Source organism: Centropristis striata, chromosome 13 (genome assembly GCF_030273125.1).
Source record: "Centropristis striata isolate RG_2023a ecotype Rhode Island chromosome 13, C.striata_1.0, whole genome shotgun sequence".
NCBI classification, from domain to species: domain Eukaryota; kingdom Metazoa; phylum Chordata; class Actinopteri; order Perciformes; family Serranidae; genus Centropristis; species Centropristis striata.
In genome coordinates, this window is record NC_081529.1 from 35,778,651 (window position 1) to 35,800,147 (window position 21,497).

Consider the following 21,497-nt stretch of genomic DNA (forward strand, 5'->3'; position numbering starts at 1 on the left):
ATTATGAATATTACCAACACTAACGTACCACTCTGAATAGTAGATGTAAATTATATTTCTGTACTAAACATGTTTTCTCACATTAATAAAAACATGCACACAGCTGCTACAAAACTCTTTTAGACATATGAAAATTATATGTGTGCATATTTTCTATCATACATTCACAAAAAATTTCTAGAGCAATCTGGCGTTCATGAATTCCCCAAGTTTGCTACTACTACATGATCCTCTGAAAATAAAAAATACAAACTTCCACTAAAATGGGGGAAAAATCCTGGAAAATGTTGAATATTTCCAAGCAATAAAAGAGGAAAAAAGGTTTAATGACACCTAAGAGCTTAACCCTTTAACCTTTTTTTGTATCCATCTAGTAACTGTAAAACTTTTTTTTTAAATTACAAACCACATTCTCTTACAATGGTAACAATATTAGTATTATTATAATATTATTATTAGTCCCAGCATTTGTCATTTTGTTAAAAAATTGAATTGGTTGTGATAATCATGATTTCCACATATTTATTCTATATAATTACCATATTTATTTGAAAATCATCTCAGAAAGTGACAAAAACTACATACTTAATCAATTATTTCAGCATATTTATGATGGAATAACATTAAATATTTATATTTACGGCAATAAATGATCAGTTATGATTTCATAGCACATAGTTCATTATAATGACATTAACTTAATATTGATAAGCTAACCATAAAGCGTCAAATCAACCGTTTGGTTGAGATAGTTTTTAAAAAATTATTATATATTCATTACAATTTTTTGTTATTCTGTTCAGTAAGGTGTCTGACAGTATGATATGTAAAAAAAAATGTACCTACCTTTCAAAATTTCACCAAAAACAGAACAAATGTCTGGAGTGATTTTCTTGTTTCTGATTTCCTGGTTGGAGGCGGGACTAAGACGCATTTAACTATTTAAAGACTCAGTGACTTCTAGCAGATTTTTTTTTAGAAAAACAAACCTCAGCCAAGTGGTAGAAATGGCTCAATCAGGTGGATTTCAGTTAAACACTCCTTTTAATGAGATATTGTTACTCAAAATGTGCTCTGAGCAGGCAGTTAACCCCAATCAGAAACATGATTCACACGATTGAAGAAAATGGTGCCTAAACGCAACAACACAAACAGGGGCCTTCACCAAACTTGCTGCAAGTTTGGGGACATAGAGATCCAACAGCGTGTACGCTGTGAGGGCCCCTGGTGATGAATGACAAGACAAGATCTTTTTTTTTAACCCTTTGATGCACAACATATTTAAACCCCTTCTAATGCACAACATGAGTCAAAAATGACCTGCATTCATTTCTCATGTTATTCAATGCTGCTGTGTGTTTCTGTCCTCTCTTTTTAAATCAGTTTATTTAATGATTGAATAGTCCAAGTATTCTTTGCATACCTTTTTTTTTTATCATTATATCCATTTTTCCTTCCATACTTTATGAAGAAAAATAGTTTTTGTATCATTACATCACATTTACACACATGGGTCAAACATGACTCATTCATCCAAATTTGATTTAAAATTAAATGACCTAATACTATAATAATAGTAGTTTGTTTCAAATAGTTACTTTAGCAGTAAGAGGGGCCAAACACTCATATATTTAATATATTTAACATGTTTATGTATCATTTTGTCAGACATTCAGTGTGTCTGGAAGGTTTTCACTTTTTCCACATGTTGTTATGTTTCAGCCTTATTCCAAAATTCATTAAATTCATTTTTCCTTAAAATTATACACACAATACCCCGTAATGACATTTTTGACCCATGTTGTGCATTAGAAACGTAGTGATACAAAAAGGTTTTTTATTCAAAAAAAAAAAAAAAAAATGTATGATGATCAAAAACAAACTAATTGAGGAAAACCTGGAATACTGAATGATGAAATGAATTTATTGCAAAGATATGGAACATAAAAACTCAAACATATCGGGTCACTTTAGACCATGTTGTGCATCAAAGGGTTAAAAAATATGCTGCTCATAGCCAAAAAAGAACATTTAGCAACATTTTTAATTTCAGCACAGACGCACGTTTTCTGACTATATTGTTCATCAAAAGTCCACGACTATAACTGGAGTACAAACCTGCTGTGACGTCTCTTTTCCCACTAACGTCCCGCGAAGAAGAGTCTTAAATTTTTGCCACATTTTATTACAATACAGTTTTACAACATTACACATGCCACTTCATTAAGTACTTCAACTATTTAAGGTTATGGGAGTATCTCCTCATTAAAACTATGAACATTAAACAGAATGAAAGCATAAAGAGTTTTGTGAAGCCCTCACCAAACAGAGTTGGGGACACGAGGTCCAACAGCACTAGGTGCTGTGAAGGCCTCACTCTTTAGCTTAGAACAGAAATAGCTCTAATAATATATTTAGTTCTGTGTGATTTGTGTCTGAACAACAGGCAGGGAGTAGGGTTGTCAAAATAAAGTATCGATACCCCCCGACCTTTCGTTTCAAACTGACCTATTACTGATGTTATCGTGGTCCGCATTAATGTTAGCCGTGCTATTATTAGCTATTAGCCGCAGCTAGCAATTAAAGGCTGACGTCACGTTAATGATTATAAACAACGTAAATAAATATATCAGGGACGTAGTATGCCCATATAACGTTTATTGACACAGTGTCAGTATACATAAGCATAGAGTTAATACGTTTACATAAATGTTGGTGAGTGAAAAGTTTTATTTTCTCTCTTGAAGTCCCAGAATGAAGCAGAGAAAAGTCGACTTATCGAGCTTTCCTAATATTGTGCACAGCATATAACCTCAAAATATTGTTCTAATTGTTATTGTTTATTGTATTTCTTTATTTTTTTGCACTACCTCAGACCTGAAGCTTGTTATCATAGTTGCAGTTTCTGTTTTTTATTATAAATATTTAACCTGTGGTTCTGTTCATTTTTACATGTTGCATTTTTCTTGTTAATAATTTTGGGGTCTTTGTTTTTATCCTTTTGGTATCGAAAATGGTATCGAGTATCGAATATTTTCCTGAGTATCAGTATCGAGTTGAAAATTTTAGTATGGTGACAACCCTAGCAGAGAGTGTATACCAGGTGTGGGATGCCTCAAGCCGGGCTGCTGAGGAGGAATCATGCCACCCACGGGAATGCATCGCTGGTACCTCGGCAACTGGGCACGCAACTCTTCCTACAAGACACAAAAAGCAAACAAGGAGGAATAATTAGACACTAAAACTCAACAATAAAAAAAATAAACAAGAAAAGCATTTGTTGAATGTTGAGTGGTCCCAGAGGGTTAACTGATAGTTCACAAGATTTATTTAACCCTTTGATGCACAACATGGTCTAAAGTGACCCGATATGTATGAGTTTTTATGTTCTATATCTTTGCAATAAATTAATTTCATCATTCAGTATTCCAGGTTTTCCTCAATCAACTTGTTTTTGATCATCATACATCCTTTTTTTTAATTTTAATTTTTTAATAAAAACCCTTTTTGTATCACTTCGTTTCTAATGCACAACATGGGTCAAAAATGTCATTATGGGGTATTGTGTGTATAATTTTAAGGAAAAATTAATTGAATCAATTTTGGAATAAGGCTGTAACATAACAACATGTGGAAAAAGTGAAAACCTTCCAGATCCACTGTATGTGTGACAAAATGATACATAAACATATTTAATATATTCATTATATTATATTCATATATTATATTTGTGTGTTTGGCCCCTCTTACTGCTAAAGTAACTATTTGAAACAAACTACTATTATTATAGTATTAGGTAATTTAAGTTTAAATCAAATTTGGATGAATGAGTCATTTTTGACCCATGTGTGTAAATGTGATCTAATGATACAAACACTATTTTTCTTCATAAAGTATGGAAGGAAAAATGGATATAATGATCGATTGTAATTTAAAAAAAAAAAGGTATGCAAAGAATACTTGGAATATTCAATCATAAAATAAATTGATTTAAAAAGATAGAGCAAAGAAACACACAGCAGCATTAAATAACATGAGAAATGAATGTGTTGTGGGTTTAAATATGTTGTGCATCAAAGGGTTAAAATCGTAGCTCCATGAAAATAAAAATCAGACATTCCTTGGCCACCTTGTGAATCCACCATAAAACAATAACAAACATTAGCATTAGCACTTGAACAAACAAGCACTTTTACTATAGTTAAGACAACAAATATAGCCACTAATATATATGACAGAAGAAAATAAACTTTAACAAACCTTGTTCCTGTCAGCCAGCGACTATAGAAGCCTTTTTCATACTTTATATCAACTTTATATCATAGACTGTAAATAAATAGCTTTATATGAATTAAGACGCACTCATTATTATTTAAGGTTCGTTTTAAATTTAACCGTTACACTTGTTATTTCCTGTCACTACCTTTCAAAATAAAAGCACCCATTTCACACTGGACGGCACTTTTTCAAAATAAAAGCATCACAACATATAATTTTTGATTTACTGGATCAACATTTCAACACACAAAATTTCAAAAACACACATAAAAAACACTTTCTTTTTTTCCTTTCTTTTTTTTTTAACAAAAACCCCCCACATACACCCCCACAAAAACACATACTTTTTTTATTTTTATTTTTTACAAACAAGCACTTTTACTATAGTTAAGACGACAAATATAGCCACAAATATATATGACAGAATAAAATAAACTTTAACAAACCTTGTTCCTGTCAGCCAGCCACTATAGAAGCCTTTTTCATACTTTATATCAACTTTATATGAATTAAGACGCACTCATTATTATTTAACGTTCGTTTTAAATTTGACCGTTACACTTGTTATTTCCTGTCACTACCTTTCAAAATAAAAGCACCCGTTTCACACTGGACGGCACCTTTTCAAAATAAAAGCATCACAACATATTATTTTTGTTTACTGATCAACATTTCAACACAAAAACACACACACAATTACAAAAAAACATATAAAAAACACTTCTTCTTCTTTTCTTTTTTTTTTCAAAAACCCCCACATAAAAACAACGAAAACACATACTTTTTTATTTTATTTTTTACAAACAAGCACTTTTACAATAGTTAAGACAACAAATATAGCCACTTATATATCTGACAGAAGAAAATAAACTTTAACAAACCTTGTTCCTGTCAGCCACTATAGAAGCCTTTTTCATACTTTATATCAACGTTATATTAAATAAGACGCACTCGTTATTATTTAACGTTCGTTTTAAATTTAACCGTTACACTTGTTATTTCCTGTCACTACCTTTCAAAATAAAAGCACCGTTTCACACTGGACGGCACCTTTTCAAAATAAAAGCATCACAACATTGTGATGAAACATTAAAAAACAAGCTATATAATACAAAACCACCAATAGGAACCTTGCTAATGGCCATTTAGAGTTTTGTTTAAAATAAATGGAAATGTGACATAGTGATTGGAGTATTTACTACTTTTTACTGCTATATTTGATTTACTCCACATTAACCCTTTGGAGTTTGGGGCTATTTTGACGGTTTTTGACTCCTTTTCATTCTGCCTCTATAAATACATGTACAAATTATTATTTTTTTCATTTTGATTTACTGGATCAACATTTTCAACACAAAAAAACATACAAAATTACAAAAACACACATGAAAAACACTCCCCCCCCCCCCCCTTTTTTTTTTTACAAAAAAAATCCCACATAAAACCCCACAAAAACACACCGAAAACACACTTTTTTAATTTAATTTAATTTAATTTATTTATTTATTTATATTTACAAAAAACACACAAAGATTTGTTACCACAATGTCTAGGGCTAAACTAAATATTAAAGAAACCAAATAAATTTCATACAAATTTGTTCAAGTAAATACATATCAAGACTTATCTTTCGACTGTAGCTGTTTTCAGACTGCTGAGGGCTTTTCTTAAAGTTGTGAAGAAATATGAGAAGAAATCTAAGAACTTTGTTTTCAAGAATCTAATTTCTTCTCAAGGAGGAAAAAAATTAAGAAAAGATAAGAATTTCATCATGAATACCAAATCTTCTTAAATTTTGTCTTTAGAACAAAGTTAAGAAAAAAGTGGAACTTAAGAAGCATTTTTTTTTTTCTTAAGAATGTTTTGTGAATCCGGCCCCGGAGCGTTAAAGTTTACACGCCCGGAACAAAAAAAAAAAGAAGCTGATATCCCAGTCGGACATTATTGAGAGCGAACACACAGTACAGCGCATGCGCACAAGGAACATAAACAATCCGGGATCTGATACCTGTGACGCTGCTGCAGGTGTTTCATACGCGCTGTAGTCATTTTAATAGCTGTCGGGGATCAATAACGCATTATAATAACTGTCTAATAACAAAGTTAAAGCTAAACAACAGAGAACCGTCCCTGTTTTGCGCCTTGTGTCTTGTTTTCTCCGGCTGCTAGCTCGCTCCGTGCAGCAGGAGCACCATGTTCACCTCCCAGACCTCCTCCTCCTCCTTCCAGGACTCCATAGACGTGGAGGAGAGAGATGACTTTGACAGTGAGGAGATCTCTGGATACAGCAACAAGGTCCAGCTCAACAGCTACTACACCATCTACCTGTATCAGGGCACAAGGTAATGGGAAAAACAGCTCTCCCAGTCCCAGTTTATGGAAGCCCATTAAGATTAAGGCAAGGCCAGTTTATTTGTATAGCACAATTCAACACAAGGTAATTCAAAGTGCTTTACATACACATTAAAAACAGCAAGACACAATTGAAAACAGTCAAAACAGTCAATTAAAACAGGGAAGATACAGCAGGATTAAAAAAAAAAGAGATAAAATAAAAAAGAGCACAAGTCAAACATTGTGTAGTTAAAAAGTAAGGGCAGAAGAGTAGAGCAGATACGTGTTAAAGTTAAGAGTACGCTTCAGTAAATAATAGTGTTTTTAGTCCTGATTTAAAGGATTCATTTAAAGGATTAATTAAGATTAATTACTTTATTAATAATGACACAATGGGGAAATTCAACCTCTGCGTTTAACCCATCCTTTTTTACACACAAGTGAAAAAAAACATGCATTACTGTCAATGTGATGAAAAATAAAGAGTGTTAGTAATTATAGGGAGAAATATTAGTTCACAATAGCTGCTGTAGTTTAATCCTACAGGACATCACACTACACTGTAAAAAACAAAACAAAAAACAGTTATGGTGCAACTTTTTAAAAAATATTATGGTAAAAAGATATTAGCACTGTTGATTTCACGTTTAATATTGCCATTTTATTCCATTTTTTACTATATAAATTACTGCAGTTAAGGACCTGAATACTTCTTCCTCCTCTGCTCTCTTGTTTCTGAACCTGCTGACAGAGACTCTCATGCAGGTTAAACCAGATTTTTTTGCACGTTAAAAACTAACCAGATTATGAGTAAACTGTCGACTGTCTTAGATCTGAGGCTTCTGGGGAAAATGTGTCTTGGAACCAGCGACGAGCCGACTCCACAACCAGTCAGGAAGACTTTAGGTAACCAAGGAGACGCCGCCGACCGCCTCGCTGCTTTCACTCGTTGTTTCTCTTTCACTGTTGTGTTTTGGTGCCACGGGACCTCCAACCCACATGGACTCAAGGCTGCTTTCATTCATCATGTGGTTCTGATTTCTTCATTGCTGTGCTGCTGAGTTACATGGCCTTTAGATTTTTCCCCAAATCTGACTGTGACTACACTTCCATGTGTCAAATAGAGTTGGAAAAAAGTGAATGAAATCCCTTTAACCCTCCTGTAGTCCTCCTGGCTCCTTTTTGACCCCAAATCATCTATAAATCTGAAACTGACCAATAATAATGAAAAAAATATGAAAATTATATATCAATGTGTTGTTCTTGAGTTGCTGTAAAAGGTGAAAAAAAGAAGACATTTTTTCTCTACGTGTCCTAAAACCAGTCTGATGTTATGGGGTCCTTTTTGACCACAGGTGTGATTCTTTTAAAACTTTTTTTTCTTGTAATCTAAAAATGAACAATGTTTTCAAAAGATAAGTTTCACTAAAAGTTGACATAACCTACTCTAAATTATTATTTCACTATAACTATTGAGAAAAATATTCAGGTTTTTTTACTTCTTTTTTTCTCTTGAAATGAGGCCTAATTTTATATATTTGACTAAAACTGACCAATAATAATAATATGAAAATTAAATATCAATGTGTTGGTCATGAGTTGCCTTAAAAGGTGAAAAAAAAAGTTGTTAATAATTTTTTTCTACATGTCCTAAAACCAGTCTGATGTCATGGGGTCCTTTTTGACCACAGGTGAGATTTTTTTTTAATTTTTGTTTCACTAAAAGTTGACATAACCTACTCTGTACATTCCCATCAAGAAATTATTATTTCACTATAACTATTGAAAAAAATATTCAGGTTTTATTACTTTTTTTTCTCTTGAAATGAGGCCTAATTTTGTATATTTAACTAAAATTGACCAAAAATAATGAAAAAAATATGAAAATGATATATCAATGTGTTGGTCTTAAGTTGCCTTAACCCATTGATACCTAAAACTTCCTGTAAAACCTCTGGGCGATTTTGAAATAAGCCCCTAAAACCTGAAGTTTTTCTGGAAATTCAACAGAAGTGTCAACGCTTCTACTAAATAATAGATTTTTCAGCCTCTGTAGCAGATAGAAATGAAATTCAAAGAGTATTTGAGAGCTTATACAAATACTACAAAACGACGTATCCGCTGTCCAGGCTTCAATGGGTTAAAAGGTGAAACAAAAAAGTTGTTAATATAAAAAAAAAAATTCTACGTGTCCTAAAACCAGTCTGATGTCATAGGGTCCTTTTTGACCCCTGAGGACCATGGCTGCTATAAAAATGTATAAAACATGTAAAAATGTATGAAGAAAGTTGAAATTTATATTATCTATAAAGGATTCCGATATGCATATGCTGAAATTTCAACTAATCCATGAAAGTTAACCTTTATTAATGGTATGATGAAAATGATTTGGTGTCAAAAAGGAGACAGGAGGACTAACGAGGGTTAAATGTTTTAATTTTGGGTGTTAAAGCTAAATCCGTGTGTTTCCTTTGTGTTTTTGAGGGTTGTTGTGGCTCAGGTCCAGCTCTGTGACTCAGCGTTGTGTTGTGTTGGTTGTGTTGCTAACGCTCATCAGCTTCCTCCATCTGTTCTCATTGACTGAGTGGCTTCCAGACTCCTCTCTGCTCCTCTCTGACTCCTCTCTGCTCCTCTCTCTGCTGACTCTCTGTCCTCCTCAGCCTGACGCTGGTCGACAGCAGCCTGCCGTCGGAGGCTGAACCTGAGCTGAGGACCTACATCTCCAGGAGGCTGAGCAAAGGGGCCCTGCTGGGGGGCATGGGCAACATCGCCACCGTGGAGCTCAGGTAACAGGTTTAAAGTGGATGAAGCCAGAGTGACACAATTAAATCTGAGGTGGACACAATAAGTTGAGCCAATACAGAGAAATTGATGCTTTTATCACCTGTAGAAGTAGGGTTGTCACGATACTAAAATGTTCAACTCGATACCGATACTCAGGAAAATATTCGATACTCGATATAATTTTCGATACCACAAGGATAAAAACAAAGACACCAAAATGTAACAGAAATATTTTTATAAACAAGAAAAATGCAACATGTAAACATTAACAGAACCACAGGTTAACCCTCTGGAGTCTCCAAAAGTGTCAAAGCATGACTTCTTCATCACATCCAGACTAGAAAACAAAGCAGTCCAAAAAAATACACGAGAAGACACAAAATGACTAAGAAAAAGACACAAAATGACCAAAAAAAGACACAAAATGACAAAAAAAAGACACAAAATGACCAAAAAAGACACAAAATGACCAAAAAAAGACACAAAATGAGAAGACAGAATAACCAAAAAAAGACACAAAATAACTGAAAAAGTAACAACAACAGACACAAAATTACCCCAAAAGACACAAAATGACTTACAAAGACACGAAAAGACATGAAAAGGATTCAAAAATGGACAAAACAGCCCTATAAGACTCCATAGAGTTAAATATTTATAATAAAAAACATTTGTGCAAAAAGAAACTGCAACTATGATAACAAGCTTCAGATACTTGATACTTTTGAAAATGAGTATTGTATCCGGATACAACGTTTTAGTATCAATACTTTTTTGAGTATCGATACTTTTTTTGAGTATTGATACTTTTTTGAGTATCGATACTTTTGACAACCCTATGTAGAAGTGACTATTGTAATGCTCTACTTTCTGGTCTACCAACAAAAAATTACATCGATTCCAGTCTGTTTATTGGATTTAACATTTTAATAAAACAAACAAACAAACAAACAATACTGTTCCATACACCAGTAATTACATGTAAATACAACATACTACAGAAAAGATACCAACCCTGCAACATGCTCTACTTTTTAATTATGTATTTATTATTTTCATCTTTTTTTATCTAGCTTTTATACTTTTTATTGTTATTATTATTTACTTTTATTTATTTTATCTAATTAATTTCTAACGTACCTCCAGTGTTTTCTCACTGCTCGACATTGAGATCAGACCTGTCACGATAATTACTGTATCGACTTATCGTTCAATATATAAAAATGGACACAATATTTTTTTTATGGACTCAATATATTGACTTTTTGTGCTTTTTTGTGTTGTGTTTAAATTAAAGCTGCAAATGATTTACAGGCAGTATGAACTGCCGGAAAGAAAAAAACTATATTTCCCAAGCAGCCATTCCAGCTGTTTATATGTTATTTTAATAATAAAATAATATAATACATAATGATTATCTTTATTTGTGTTGGTTGTAGTTTATTTATTTATGTTTTACTTACCTATGATATTTTAATATATCTTTTCCACATTTCAATTCCAATATTTAATATTCTAGAGATTTAAAAATGAATTGCTGTGGAAAAAGATGAACTTATTCTGCTCTAATATGGTTATAAAACTAAAACGACTTCGATACAACGATACCATTGTTTATCAGGATAGTTTCTGGGAACATACACTACTGGTCAAAAGTTTTAGAACACACCAACTTTTCCAGAATTTAATTGAAAATGATGCAGTTTAATGTCTCAGTGTACTCTGAAGTTAATGCACATTTGCAACATTTAAAAAATTTTTTTGAGCATGATAGTGTTTTGAAAGTAAAAAAAAGATTCAAAATCACATTTTATGTTGGACTAAAGGACTAAAAAAGACACAAAATGACAAAAAAAGACACCAAAAGTCACAAAATGACCAAAAAAGACACAAAATGACTTACAAAGACATGAAAAGAATTCAAAAATGGACAAAATAGCCCAAGACTCCATAGAGTTAAGTTGTTAACCCATTTCTTGTCCCCTGAAAAAGGCCTACTTGTATAATTCTGAAATGTACATTATTTTCCAGTTTTGGTTAAGCTTACCTTTTTTTATTTACCTCTGGCAGTTCACCACTTACCTTCGTACCCTTTCAAGCTGTTCATTTGACTTGAACTGCTTGAATTTTAATAAAAAAATTGAAAAATTGGGTTGTTCTAAAACTTTTGACCGGTAGTGTATATCGTCCTAAATAATGTGTTATGGTGACAGGACTAGTTGAGATGGAGCTTCCTCAGTTTGTGCTTTGTTTGTAAATGGGATGGAGGCTGTTTGCTTGTTTCTATGTTTTATTATTATTATTATTATTATTTTCTCCTTTTTTATCTGAAGCACTTTGTGTTACTTTCTCCTGATTGGTTGTGTGCTGGTCCCAGTATCCCGGAGCAGGCGGTGGGCTGCTACTGCTGCCTCCTGGAGCAGGAACGCTCTCCGGACCAGCCTGAAGCCGATGGCAACGGATACGTCATCTGCTTCATGGGCGGCTCTGAGAAAGGACTCAACCTATATCCTTTGTGATGCTTCCAACAGGACACAAACCAACCAGACGTCCATTATTTATATCTATCTATAGGTCCATGATGCTGACATTACAATACACTGCTTTTCAAAATGTACACATTCATGTTAACTACTTTAACTCTTATCAGCTGAAAAGTTCATTTTAACCCTTTGATGCACAACATGGGTCTAAAATGACCCTCATTCATTCCCTTCATGTTATTTAATGCTGCTGTGTGTTTCTGTGCTCTATCTTTTGATATCAACTTATTTTATGATTGAATATTCCAAGTATTCTTAAAATATCTTGTTTTTGATAACAACACATCATTATTTCCATTTTGCTTCTCATACTTAGCCAAGAAGTAAGCTAAGTAGTTAGCTTAGCAAGCTATTTAGCCAAGTAGTTAGCCAATAAGTTAGCTAAGTAGTTAGCTTAGCAAGCTATTTAGCCAAGTAGTTAGCTTAGCAAGCTATTTAGCCAAGTAGTTAGCCAAGAAGTTAGCTAAGTAGTTATCTTAGCAAGCTATTTAGCCAAGAAGTTAGCTTAGCAAGCTATTTAGCCAAGTAGTTAGCCAAGAAGTTAGCTAAGTAGTTATCTTAGCAAGCTATTTAGCCAAGAAGTTAGCCAAGAAGTTAGCTAAGTAGTTATCTTAGCAAGCTATTTAGCCAAGTAGTTAGCCAAGAAGTTAGCTAAGTAGTTAGCTTAGCAAGCTATTTAGCCAAGTAGTTAGCCAAGAAGTTAGCTAAGTAGTTAGCTTAGCAAGCTATTTAGCCAAGTAGTTAGCCAAGAAGTTAGCTAAGTAGTTAGCTTAGCAAGCTATTTAGCCAAGTAGTTAGCCAAGAAGTTAGCTAAGTAGTTAGCTTAGCAAGCTACTTAGCCAAGAAGTTAGCTAAGTAGTTAGCTTAGCAAGCTATTTAGCCAAGTAGTTAGCCAAGAAGTTAGCTAAGTAGTTAGCTTAGCAAGCTATTTAGCCAAGTAGTTAGCCAAGAAGTTAGCTAAGTAGTTAGCTTAGCAAGCTACTTAGCTAAAAAATGGATATGGGTCATTTTTGACCCATGTTGTGCATTAGAAGAGTAGTGACACAAAAAGGGATTTTATTAAAAAATGAATAAAGGAAAACATAAAATTAGGATGTATGATGATCAAAAACAAACTAATTGAGGAAAACCTGGAATACTGAATGATGAAAATAATTTATTGCAAAGATATAGAACATAAAAACTCATACATATCGGGTCACTTTAGACTCATGTTGTGCATCAAAGGGTTAAAGCCTTTATCTGCCTCTCTGTTGTTGTATTATATGCACATTCTTGTAACTTTGTACAGAGAAACAGACAATAGTTGCTATTCTTTGACCCAATACACATTTAGATTAGAGCTGGATAAATATGTCCAAGGCCTGCATAGCAGTCTGCAAACCCCAGAGGTAGGAGAATGTAATAACTACTGTAATTAAGTCACATGTTTGCCATTACATTATTGATGCAGTAATGACTTTTTTCAGCTGCAGAACCTGGAGACGGAGGTGCGTCCGTACCTGAGCCGCTGGTTCGAGGAGTCAGTGATGCACATCTACCGCGTGGTGCAGCTGGTGCAGAGCAACATCAGCTACCTGCTGCATGCTGTCAGTCCTTTACACCTTTTTTTTTAGTGTACAGATGCTTTTCATATCAGTTCACCTTTAGGAATAAATGTATAACAATGTAGAACTACAAAAAAGTCTCACTATATCAGTAGGGCTGCAACTGACGATTGTTTTCATTATTGATTAATCTGTCGATTATTTAAACGATTAATTGATTAGTTGTTTGGTCAATAAAATGTATAAAAATATCAATGAGTGTTTCCAAGATGACGTCCTCAAATCTCTTGTTTTGTCCACAAACCAAAGAGATATTCGGTTTATTGTCATAAAGGAACAAAGAAACCAGAAATATTCACATTGAAGAAGCTGAAATCAGAGAATTTGGACTTATTGTCTTTAAAAAAAACTGCTCAAACCAATTATTGGATTATCAAAATAGTTGACGATTAATTTAATAATCGATTATTGTTTGATTAATCGAATAATTGTTGCAGCTCTATAACTAAGCCTATACACAGTCATGGAAAAAATTATTAGACCACCTTGTTTTCTTCATTTTTTTCTTCATTGTAATGTCTGGTACACCTAAAGGTTCATTTGTTTGGACAAATATAATGATAACAACAAAAATATCTGATAAGAGTTTAATTATAGAGCTGATATTTAGACATTTAACATGGTTTTCTTGATAATGATTTTGGTTATTATCAATAAAACCATGTTAAATGTCTAGATATCAGCTCTTAAATTAAACTCTTATGAGCTTTTGTTTTTATAATAATAATATTAATAACTTTATTTATCTAGCACCTTTTAAAAACAGCAACTGAAGAAAACAACGTGGTCTAATCATTTTTTCCATGACTGTAAGTCTTCTTTTTAAGAGTTTTGCTTCGTGAAAATATGATGTCATTAAAAAAAAAGAATAAAAAGCAGAAATTCACCTTATAATAATAATACTTTAGACTCATGTACACTTTTGACTACTTATATTTCTAATATGATTATATGATTTTCGTATGCATTTTTGAATTCTCTTATATTTTTTGAATACTTTTGAATCTGCTCCAATTACAGTTGTTTTTTTCTACTGTAAGGAAATAATAGGAAGAGTTACATCAACAAAACTGTACAATGATGTCTGAAGAGTGTTGTTGTTGTTGTTGTTTACAGGCTCTGAGTCACACTCATGTGGAGGTCAGTAACTCAGATGAGAAGACGAAGGCCGACGTGTCCAGGTGAGTCTCTGTTAACACTAACATGTTTAAAGCCTAAAGCTACAGATACATGAGAAGACTTTGAATATATATTCAAAAACACGTTTGATATGATCCAAACCCAGGACGAGGAAAAGACTGACATGAAACAGAGCAGATTGGTTCAATACTTTCTGCCATGACTGTATTTTTGGTCATTTTGTGTCTTTTTTTGTCATTTTTACATCTATTTTTGGTCAATTTGCGTCTTTTTTTGTCATTTTTACATCTAGTTTTGGTCATTTTGTGTCTTTTTTGATCATTTTTACATCGATTTTTGGTCATTTTGTGTCTTTTTTGATCATTTTAACATCTATTTTGGTCATATTGTGTCTTTTTTAGTCATTTTTACATCTATTTTTGGGCATTTTTGATCATTTTAACATCTATTTTGGTCATTTTTGATCATTTTAACATCTATTTTTGGTCATTTTGTGTCTTTTTTAGTAATTTTTACATCTATTTTGGTCATTTTTGATAATTTTAACATCTATTTTTGGTCATTTTTGATCATTTTAACATCTATTTTTGGTCATTTTGTGTCTTTTTAGTCATTTTTACATCTATTTTGGTCATTTTTGATCATTTTAACATCTATTTTTGGTAATTTTGTGTCTTTTTTTAGTAATTTTTACATCTATTTTGGTCATTTTTGATCATTTTAACATCTATTTTTGGTCATTTTGTGTCTGTTTTAGTCATTTTTATATCTATTTTTGGTCATTTTGTGTCCTTTTTGGTCATTTTTAAAAGACTAATATGAAACAGAGCAGATTACTACCTTAAACTTAACGATGGAGATGACGGGAGCGCCGTGACTCCAATAAAACTCCTAGATTTACTAAAGACTTTCAGCTTTTAGTCTTTAGGGACTGGGGACATCTGTTGGTGGAAGCCCAGCATTAAACACATAGCAGGTCTATCTGCCTTCTAGATGATGTGTATTTCTCATGTTTTCATGTTATTGTGTTGTGTTCCAGGTTCATCAAAGCAGCCAGTTTACAGGGTTTGTCCCAGCAAGAGAGCACCACAGCGTCTCTGTGTAAGGCGATCTCAGAGGACACCCAGTCTGACCTGCTCATAGACTGCTCCACCAGCCCGCCCACGCTCTCCAACACCGGTACGCCAGGACACCAGCCTAATGAGGACCAACAACTGTCCTTATCTGTAGTGTGTTTGTTCTAAGAGTCTGGTGTTTTCTCTCCCAGTGGGAAACCGTTTCTGTGACGACTGGATCCAGGCTTTCCTGAACGCTGCAGATCGTTGTAACCCTTTCCTGCTCAGACAGATTCTGGAGAACTTCAAACTAAAGGTGAGAAAACATAATGTTTACATAGATTACAAGAGGGTTCATCCAGCTGTTTGTTTCTGTTTACACGTCCTAAAAGTTTTGTCATTTTCATACAAGGGAAATGTTATACAAAGTGCTTCACATAAAAGAGGAGAAAATAAAAATAATAATGATAATAAAACATAGAAACAAGCAAACAGCCTCCATCCCATCATAAACAAAAGGGGAAACAAAGAGATAAAATAAATAAAAAATAAAGTAAGGTAAGATAAAATAAAATAAAAAAAACTAAACTAAATAATAATGACAATAAAAAGTAAAAAAGCTAGATAAAAAAGATTCAAACAATAAATTAATAATTAAAAAGTAGAGAATGATAATATATATATATATAAATATATATATATATAAAAATAAATAAATAGACTAATAAATAGTAGCAAATACATGAATAAAAGAGAAGACGTTGTAACACTAAGATGCACGAGAGCAGAAAAATCTTTAAAAATGGTTCAAGTAAAAGCTTGAAAATTAAAAAAAATAAGTCTTCAGTATTTGTATTGTGTTTTTCACATTATATCAAAGTTCCAAACAAACCCAACAGAAGAAAACTACAGTAAACTGTCAGCCTCCGTGTCCTTAACTCAGGTTAAACAGGACATGTGAAAAATGGGATGTTTATGTTTTTCCAAATCTAATCTGAAATTGGTGGATCCATATCTGCTTGACCTTTATTTTGAAGGAGGTCTAAAGTTCAGTAATGTGTAAATCATTCTCATTACCTGTGTTGTGACCGATCTACAACTAAAACACTGATTCACACGGAAGTGAAAGGACACGATGATTCTCGGTTTGAGGTTTCATAATAACAGAGCTGCTAGTACCTGTAACAGTGTGGGAATATTATATTTCTGCATAAAGACACACGCCAGTATAGACCAAGGTTATAATAGTTTTGGATTTTTCATTAGTTTTAGTTTTAATTTCGTTGTGATTTTTTTCTTCAAATTCAGTTAGTTTTAATGAGTTTTTGGAGTGTTTACTAGTTTTAATTAGTTTTTATTTTTTGGAAAATGCTTAGTTTTAGTTTAGTTTTTATTAGTTTTAGTTGTTTTGTAATGGCGTATTTGTTGGGTGACAGATTCAATAAAGTCAAAATAAATGTTTCCTTTCTGTCATTTTTTTCTGGTAAATTTGTCACTTTTTTCTTGTAAATTCATCGCTTTTTTCTGGTAAATTTGCCATTTTTTCCTGTAAATTCGTCACTTTTTTCCTGTAAATTTGTTGCTTTTTTCTTGTAAATTTTTTTGTTTTTTTTCTTGTAAATTTGTCGCTTTTTTCTCGTTAATTTGTCGCTTTTTCTTGTAAATTTGTTGCTTTTTCTTGTAAATTTGTCACTTTTTTCTCGTAAATTCGTCACTTTTTACTTGTAAATTTGTCGTTTTTTTCTAATTAATTTGTCGCTTTTTCTTGTAAATTTGTCGTTTTTTTCTCATTAATTTGTCGCTTTTTCTTGTAAATTTGTCACTTTTTTCTTGTAAATTCGTCACTTTTTTCTTGTAAATTCATCGCTTTTGTCTCGTTAATTTGTCGCTTTTTTCTAATTAATTTGTTGCTTTTTCTGGTAAATTTGTCACTTTTTTCTTGTAAATTTGTCACTTTTTTTCTTGTAAATTTGTCACTTTTTTCTTGTAAATTCGTCACTTTTTTCTTGTAAATTTGTCACTTTTTTCTTGTAAATTTGTCACTTATTTCTTGTAAATTTGTCACTTTTAAAAAAAATAATGTTGAGTCTTTTTTGGTCTTTAAGTAATCTAGTTTTTTTTCTGACATTTTGTGTCTTTTTTTTTTTTTTTGTAATTTTGTGTCTTTTTTGGTCGTTGAGTTTGAGACCCCTGGTGTAGACATTAAACAGTGACGCCTTGTTGTCATCTAAATTTGAATATAGACTTGTATTTTTATTGAACTATTAAAATGAGACTGATCAAAAAAGCCCTCGTGAAAATGGATATAATATAAAACACTTCAGTATGCTTCACATCTATATTTCTTTATTACAAACAAATGTATCAGTAGATAAAATCCAACAACCCACAAGATTGAGCAACTTTGGACACAAACAACTCTCACTTCCTCTTGGTCACTGCCTTTTATCCAGATCACTTCCTTATTTTTTTAAAACGTATTTCCTCCTCTCAGGCGATCCAGGACATGAACAGCCTGAAGCGATTCGTGCGCCAGGCGGAGATGAGTCACTACGCCTTGTTCCGCTGCTGCCAGTTCCTGCAGGGTTGCGGCAACGGGGACGTGTTGCTGCAGAACGCCAGGGCGGAGCACAGCGACCTGCCCGAGGCCTGCAGCATCATCACCGTCCTGGAGGAGTTCCTCAGGGAGCAGTCCCAGGCCCAGGCCTGATCCAACAACTACCGCCGGTATGAGAGTTGGTTCGCTCTTCCAGCCACGAAGCAGAAAACATGTAATATTCTGAATTTAGCACTACATCCATGTGTTAAATATCTGTTTGCATTTTGAATCTGCCGGCTGTTCTGGCAAATTCAGAATTTAAATCAAAGTTTAAAAAAACTGATCTGGAATATGTACAGGTGCATCTCAATGAATTAGAATATGATAGAGAAGTTTGTTTATGTCAGTTATTCAGTTCAAAAAGGTGAAAGAAGACATTATATAGATCCATTACACACAGAATGAAACATTTCATGTCTTAATTTATTTAACCCTTTATCAGGCGAAGAACTATATTTGGTAACTTCAGTGGATATCAAAATGGGGTCGAGAAAAAAGTTGCAAATTTACTAGATTAAAGTGGCAAATCTACAAGAAAAAAAGTCGCAGATTTACGAGATTTAAAGTGGGTAATCTGCGCGAAAAAGTCGCAGATTTACGAGATTTAAAGTGGTGAATCTGTGCTAAAAAAGTCACAGATTTAAGAGATTTAAAGTGGCAAATCTGCGCGAAAAAGTCGCAGATTTACGAGATTTAAAATGGCAAATCTACAAGAAAAAAAGGCACAGATTTAAGAGGTTTAAAGTGGCAAATCTACGCAAAAAAGTCGCAGATTTACAAGATTTAAAGTGGTGAATCTGCGCTAAAAAAGTCGCAGATTTACGAGATTTAAAATGGCAAATCTACAAGAAAAAAAGTCGCAGATTTAAGAGATTTAAAGTGGCAAAATTGTGCGAAAAAAGTCGCAGATTTACGAGATTTAAAGTTGCAAATCTGCGCGAAAAAGTCGCAGATTTACACGATTTAAAATGGCAAATCTACGCAAAAAAGTCGCAGATTTACAAGATTTAAAGTGGTGAATCTACGCGAAAAAAGTTGCAGATTTAAGAGATTTAAAATGGCAAATCTACAAGAAAAAAAGTCGCAGATTTAAGAGGTTTAAAGTGGCAAATCTGCATGAAAAAATGAGCAGATTTACAAGATTTAAAGTGGTGAATCTGCACGAAAAAAGTCGCAGATTTACGAGATTTAAAATGGCAAATCTACAAGAAAAAAAGTCGCAGATTTACGAGATTTAAAGTGATGAGTCTGCATGAAAAAAGTTGCAGATTTTCGAGATTTAAAGTGGCAAATCTGCGAGAAAATAGGTTGCTTTTTTTCCCCACTTCTTTCTCTTAAATCTGACTTTTTTTCTTGTAGATCTGCCACTTTAATCTAGTAAATTTGCAACTTGTTTCTCTAAATGTTTTTATTTTTTATTTTGGAAATCCGCTGAAGTTACCAAATACGGTTCTTCGCCTGATAAAGGGTTAATTTCTTCTAATTATAATTATAATAATTTATTTCTTACATTTAATGAAGACCTAAAATTCAGTGTCTCAAAAAAATATATATATATTACAAAAGACCAATTTTAAAAAGTCTGTTTAATATGTAAATGTTTCCTCTGAAAAGTTTGTCCATCTATATGACTCAATACTTGGTTGGGGCTGTTGGACTTGAACTACTGGAAATGGACTTTTACATCATATTCTGATTTATTGAGATGATACTTTGAAACACACTGACTAAGTTTACATGCACACTAATATTTCACTATAATTCTGATTATTTGGGCCATTCAAACTGCATTTGGAGCCGTTTTCCAATGAAAACATGTAAGATGTGCCGACATTATTCCAGTTTTAGGTGCATTTATTTAACGTGTGTACAGCACATTCAGGAAATACATCTCTAGTGGAGGTTCTACTGCAGTTTGCGACACATTTATGGTCAGCTCTGTGCATTGCTATGGTTTTAGTACACAAACCAACTAGCCATCAGTTTGAATGGCCATGGTAGCCCCAAAAAGAAAAGCCCACATTTCTGATCTGCAGTAGAAACAGAAACCTTTCATAGTTTCATAGTACGATTTAACCCTTTGATGCTCAACATATTTTAACCTCTTCTAATGCACAACATGGTCTAAAATTACCCTCATTGATTCCCTTCATGTTATTTAATGCAGCTGTGTGTTTCTGTGCTCTATCTTTTGATATCAACTTATTTTATGATTGAATATTCCAAGTATTCCTTAAATATCTTGTTTTTGATAACAACAGATCATTATTTCCATTTTACCTCTCATACTTTATGAAGAAAAAAAGTTTTTGTTTTATTACATAGCTAACTACTTGGCTAAGTAGCTTGCTAAGCTAACTACTTAGCCAAGAAGTTAGCTAAGTAGTTAGCTTAGCATGCTACTTAGCTAAAAAAATGGATATGGGTCATTTTTGACCCATGTTGTGCATTAGAAGAGTAGTGACACAAAAAGAGATTTTATTAAAAAATGAATAAAGGAAAACATAAAATCAGGATGTATGATGATCAAAAACAAACTAATTGAGGAAAACCTGGAATACTGAATGATTCCAAGTATTGTTTAAATATCTTGTTTTTGATAACAACAGATCATTATTTACATTTTGCCTCTCATACTTTATGAAGAAAAAAAGTTTTTGTATTATTACATAGCTAACTTCTTGGCTAAGTAGCTTGCTAAGCTAACTACTTAGCCAAGAAGTTAGCTAAGTAGTTAGCTTAACAAGCTACTTAGCCAAGAAGTTAGCTAAGTAGTTAGCTTAGCAAGCTACTTAGCTAAAAAAAGGATATAGCTCATTTTTGACCCATGTTGTGCATTAGAAGAGTAGTGACACAAAAAGAGATTTTATTAAAAAATGAATAAAAGAAAACAACATAAAAATTAGGATGTATGATGATGAAAAACAAACTAATTGAGGAAAACCTGGAATACTGAATGATGAAAATAATTTATTGCAAAGATATAGAACATAAAAACTTATACATATCAGGTCACTTTAGACCATGTTGTGTATTAAAAGGGTTAATCAAAGTATGCACAGCTGCATGTAAATGGGAATATTAGTGAAATACTTAATTTTTGTTAGCCATGTAAACAGCTAAATAGGAATATTGTCTTTATCAAAATAAGGGCAAA

The 21,497-nt window shown here is 32.9% G+C and overlaps 1 protein-coding gene across 3 annotated transcripts; it reads left to right on the top strand.

Moving 5' to 3' along the window:
- Positions 1–6,242: 6,242 nt before the first annotated feature.
- c13h17orf75 (chromosome 13 C17orf75 homolog) lies at positions 6,243–20,931 on the top strand. Of its 3 annotated transcripts, XR_009395405.1 has the most exons (11): positions 6,243–6,620; positions 7,444–7,518; positions 9,273–9,398; positions 11,774–11,902; positions 13,270–13,330; positions 13,409–13,528; positions 14,663–14,727; positions 15,726–15,865; positions 15,954–16,057; positions 18,236–19,436; positions 19,618–20,931. XR_009395405.1 is itself a non-coding variant. In XM_059347149.1 (10 exons), exons 1-10 carry the CDS (start codon positions 6,472–6,474, stop codon positions 18,449–18,451), a joined length of 1,185 nt encoding a protein of 394 aa, XP_059203132.1. In that variant the 5' UTR covers positions 6,243–6,471; the 3' UTR covers positions 18,452–19,588. The 3 variants fall into 3 exon arrangements, 2 of the variants coding, with proteins under 2 accessions (XP_059203132.1, XP_059203134.1); XM_059347149.1 differs by lacking the exon at positions 19,618–20,931 and having other exon boundaries at positions 18,236–19,588; XM_059347151.1 differs by lacking the exons at positions 7,444–7,518; positions 19,618–20,931 and having other exon boundaries at positions 18,236–19,588.
- Positions 20,932–21,497: the final 566 nt, after the last annotated feature.

Bases quoted from the DNA above. Each gene is read 5' to 3' on its own strand.
- c13h17orf75 (XM_059347149.1), top strand. From the start codon at position 6,472: ATGTTCACCTCCCAGACCTCCTCCTCCTCCTTCCAGGACTCCATAGAC. The intron at 9,399-11,773 runs GTAACAGGTTTA...TGCTGGTCCCAG, and splicing joins ATCGCCACCGTGGAGCTCAG to TATCCCGGAGCAGGCGGTGG. The intron at 11,903-13,269 runs ATATCCTTTGTG...GACCCAATACAC, and splicing joins TCTGAGAAAGGACTCAACCT to ATTTAGATTAGAGCTGGATA.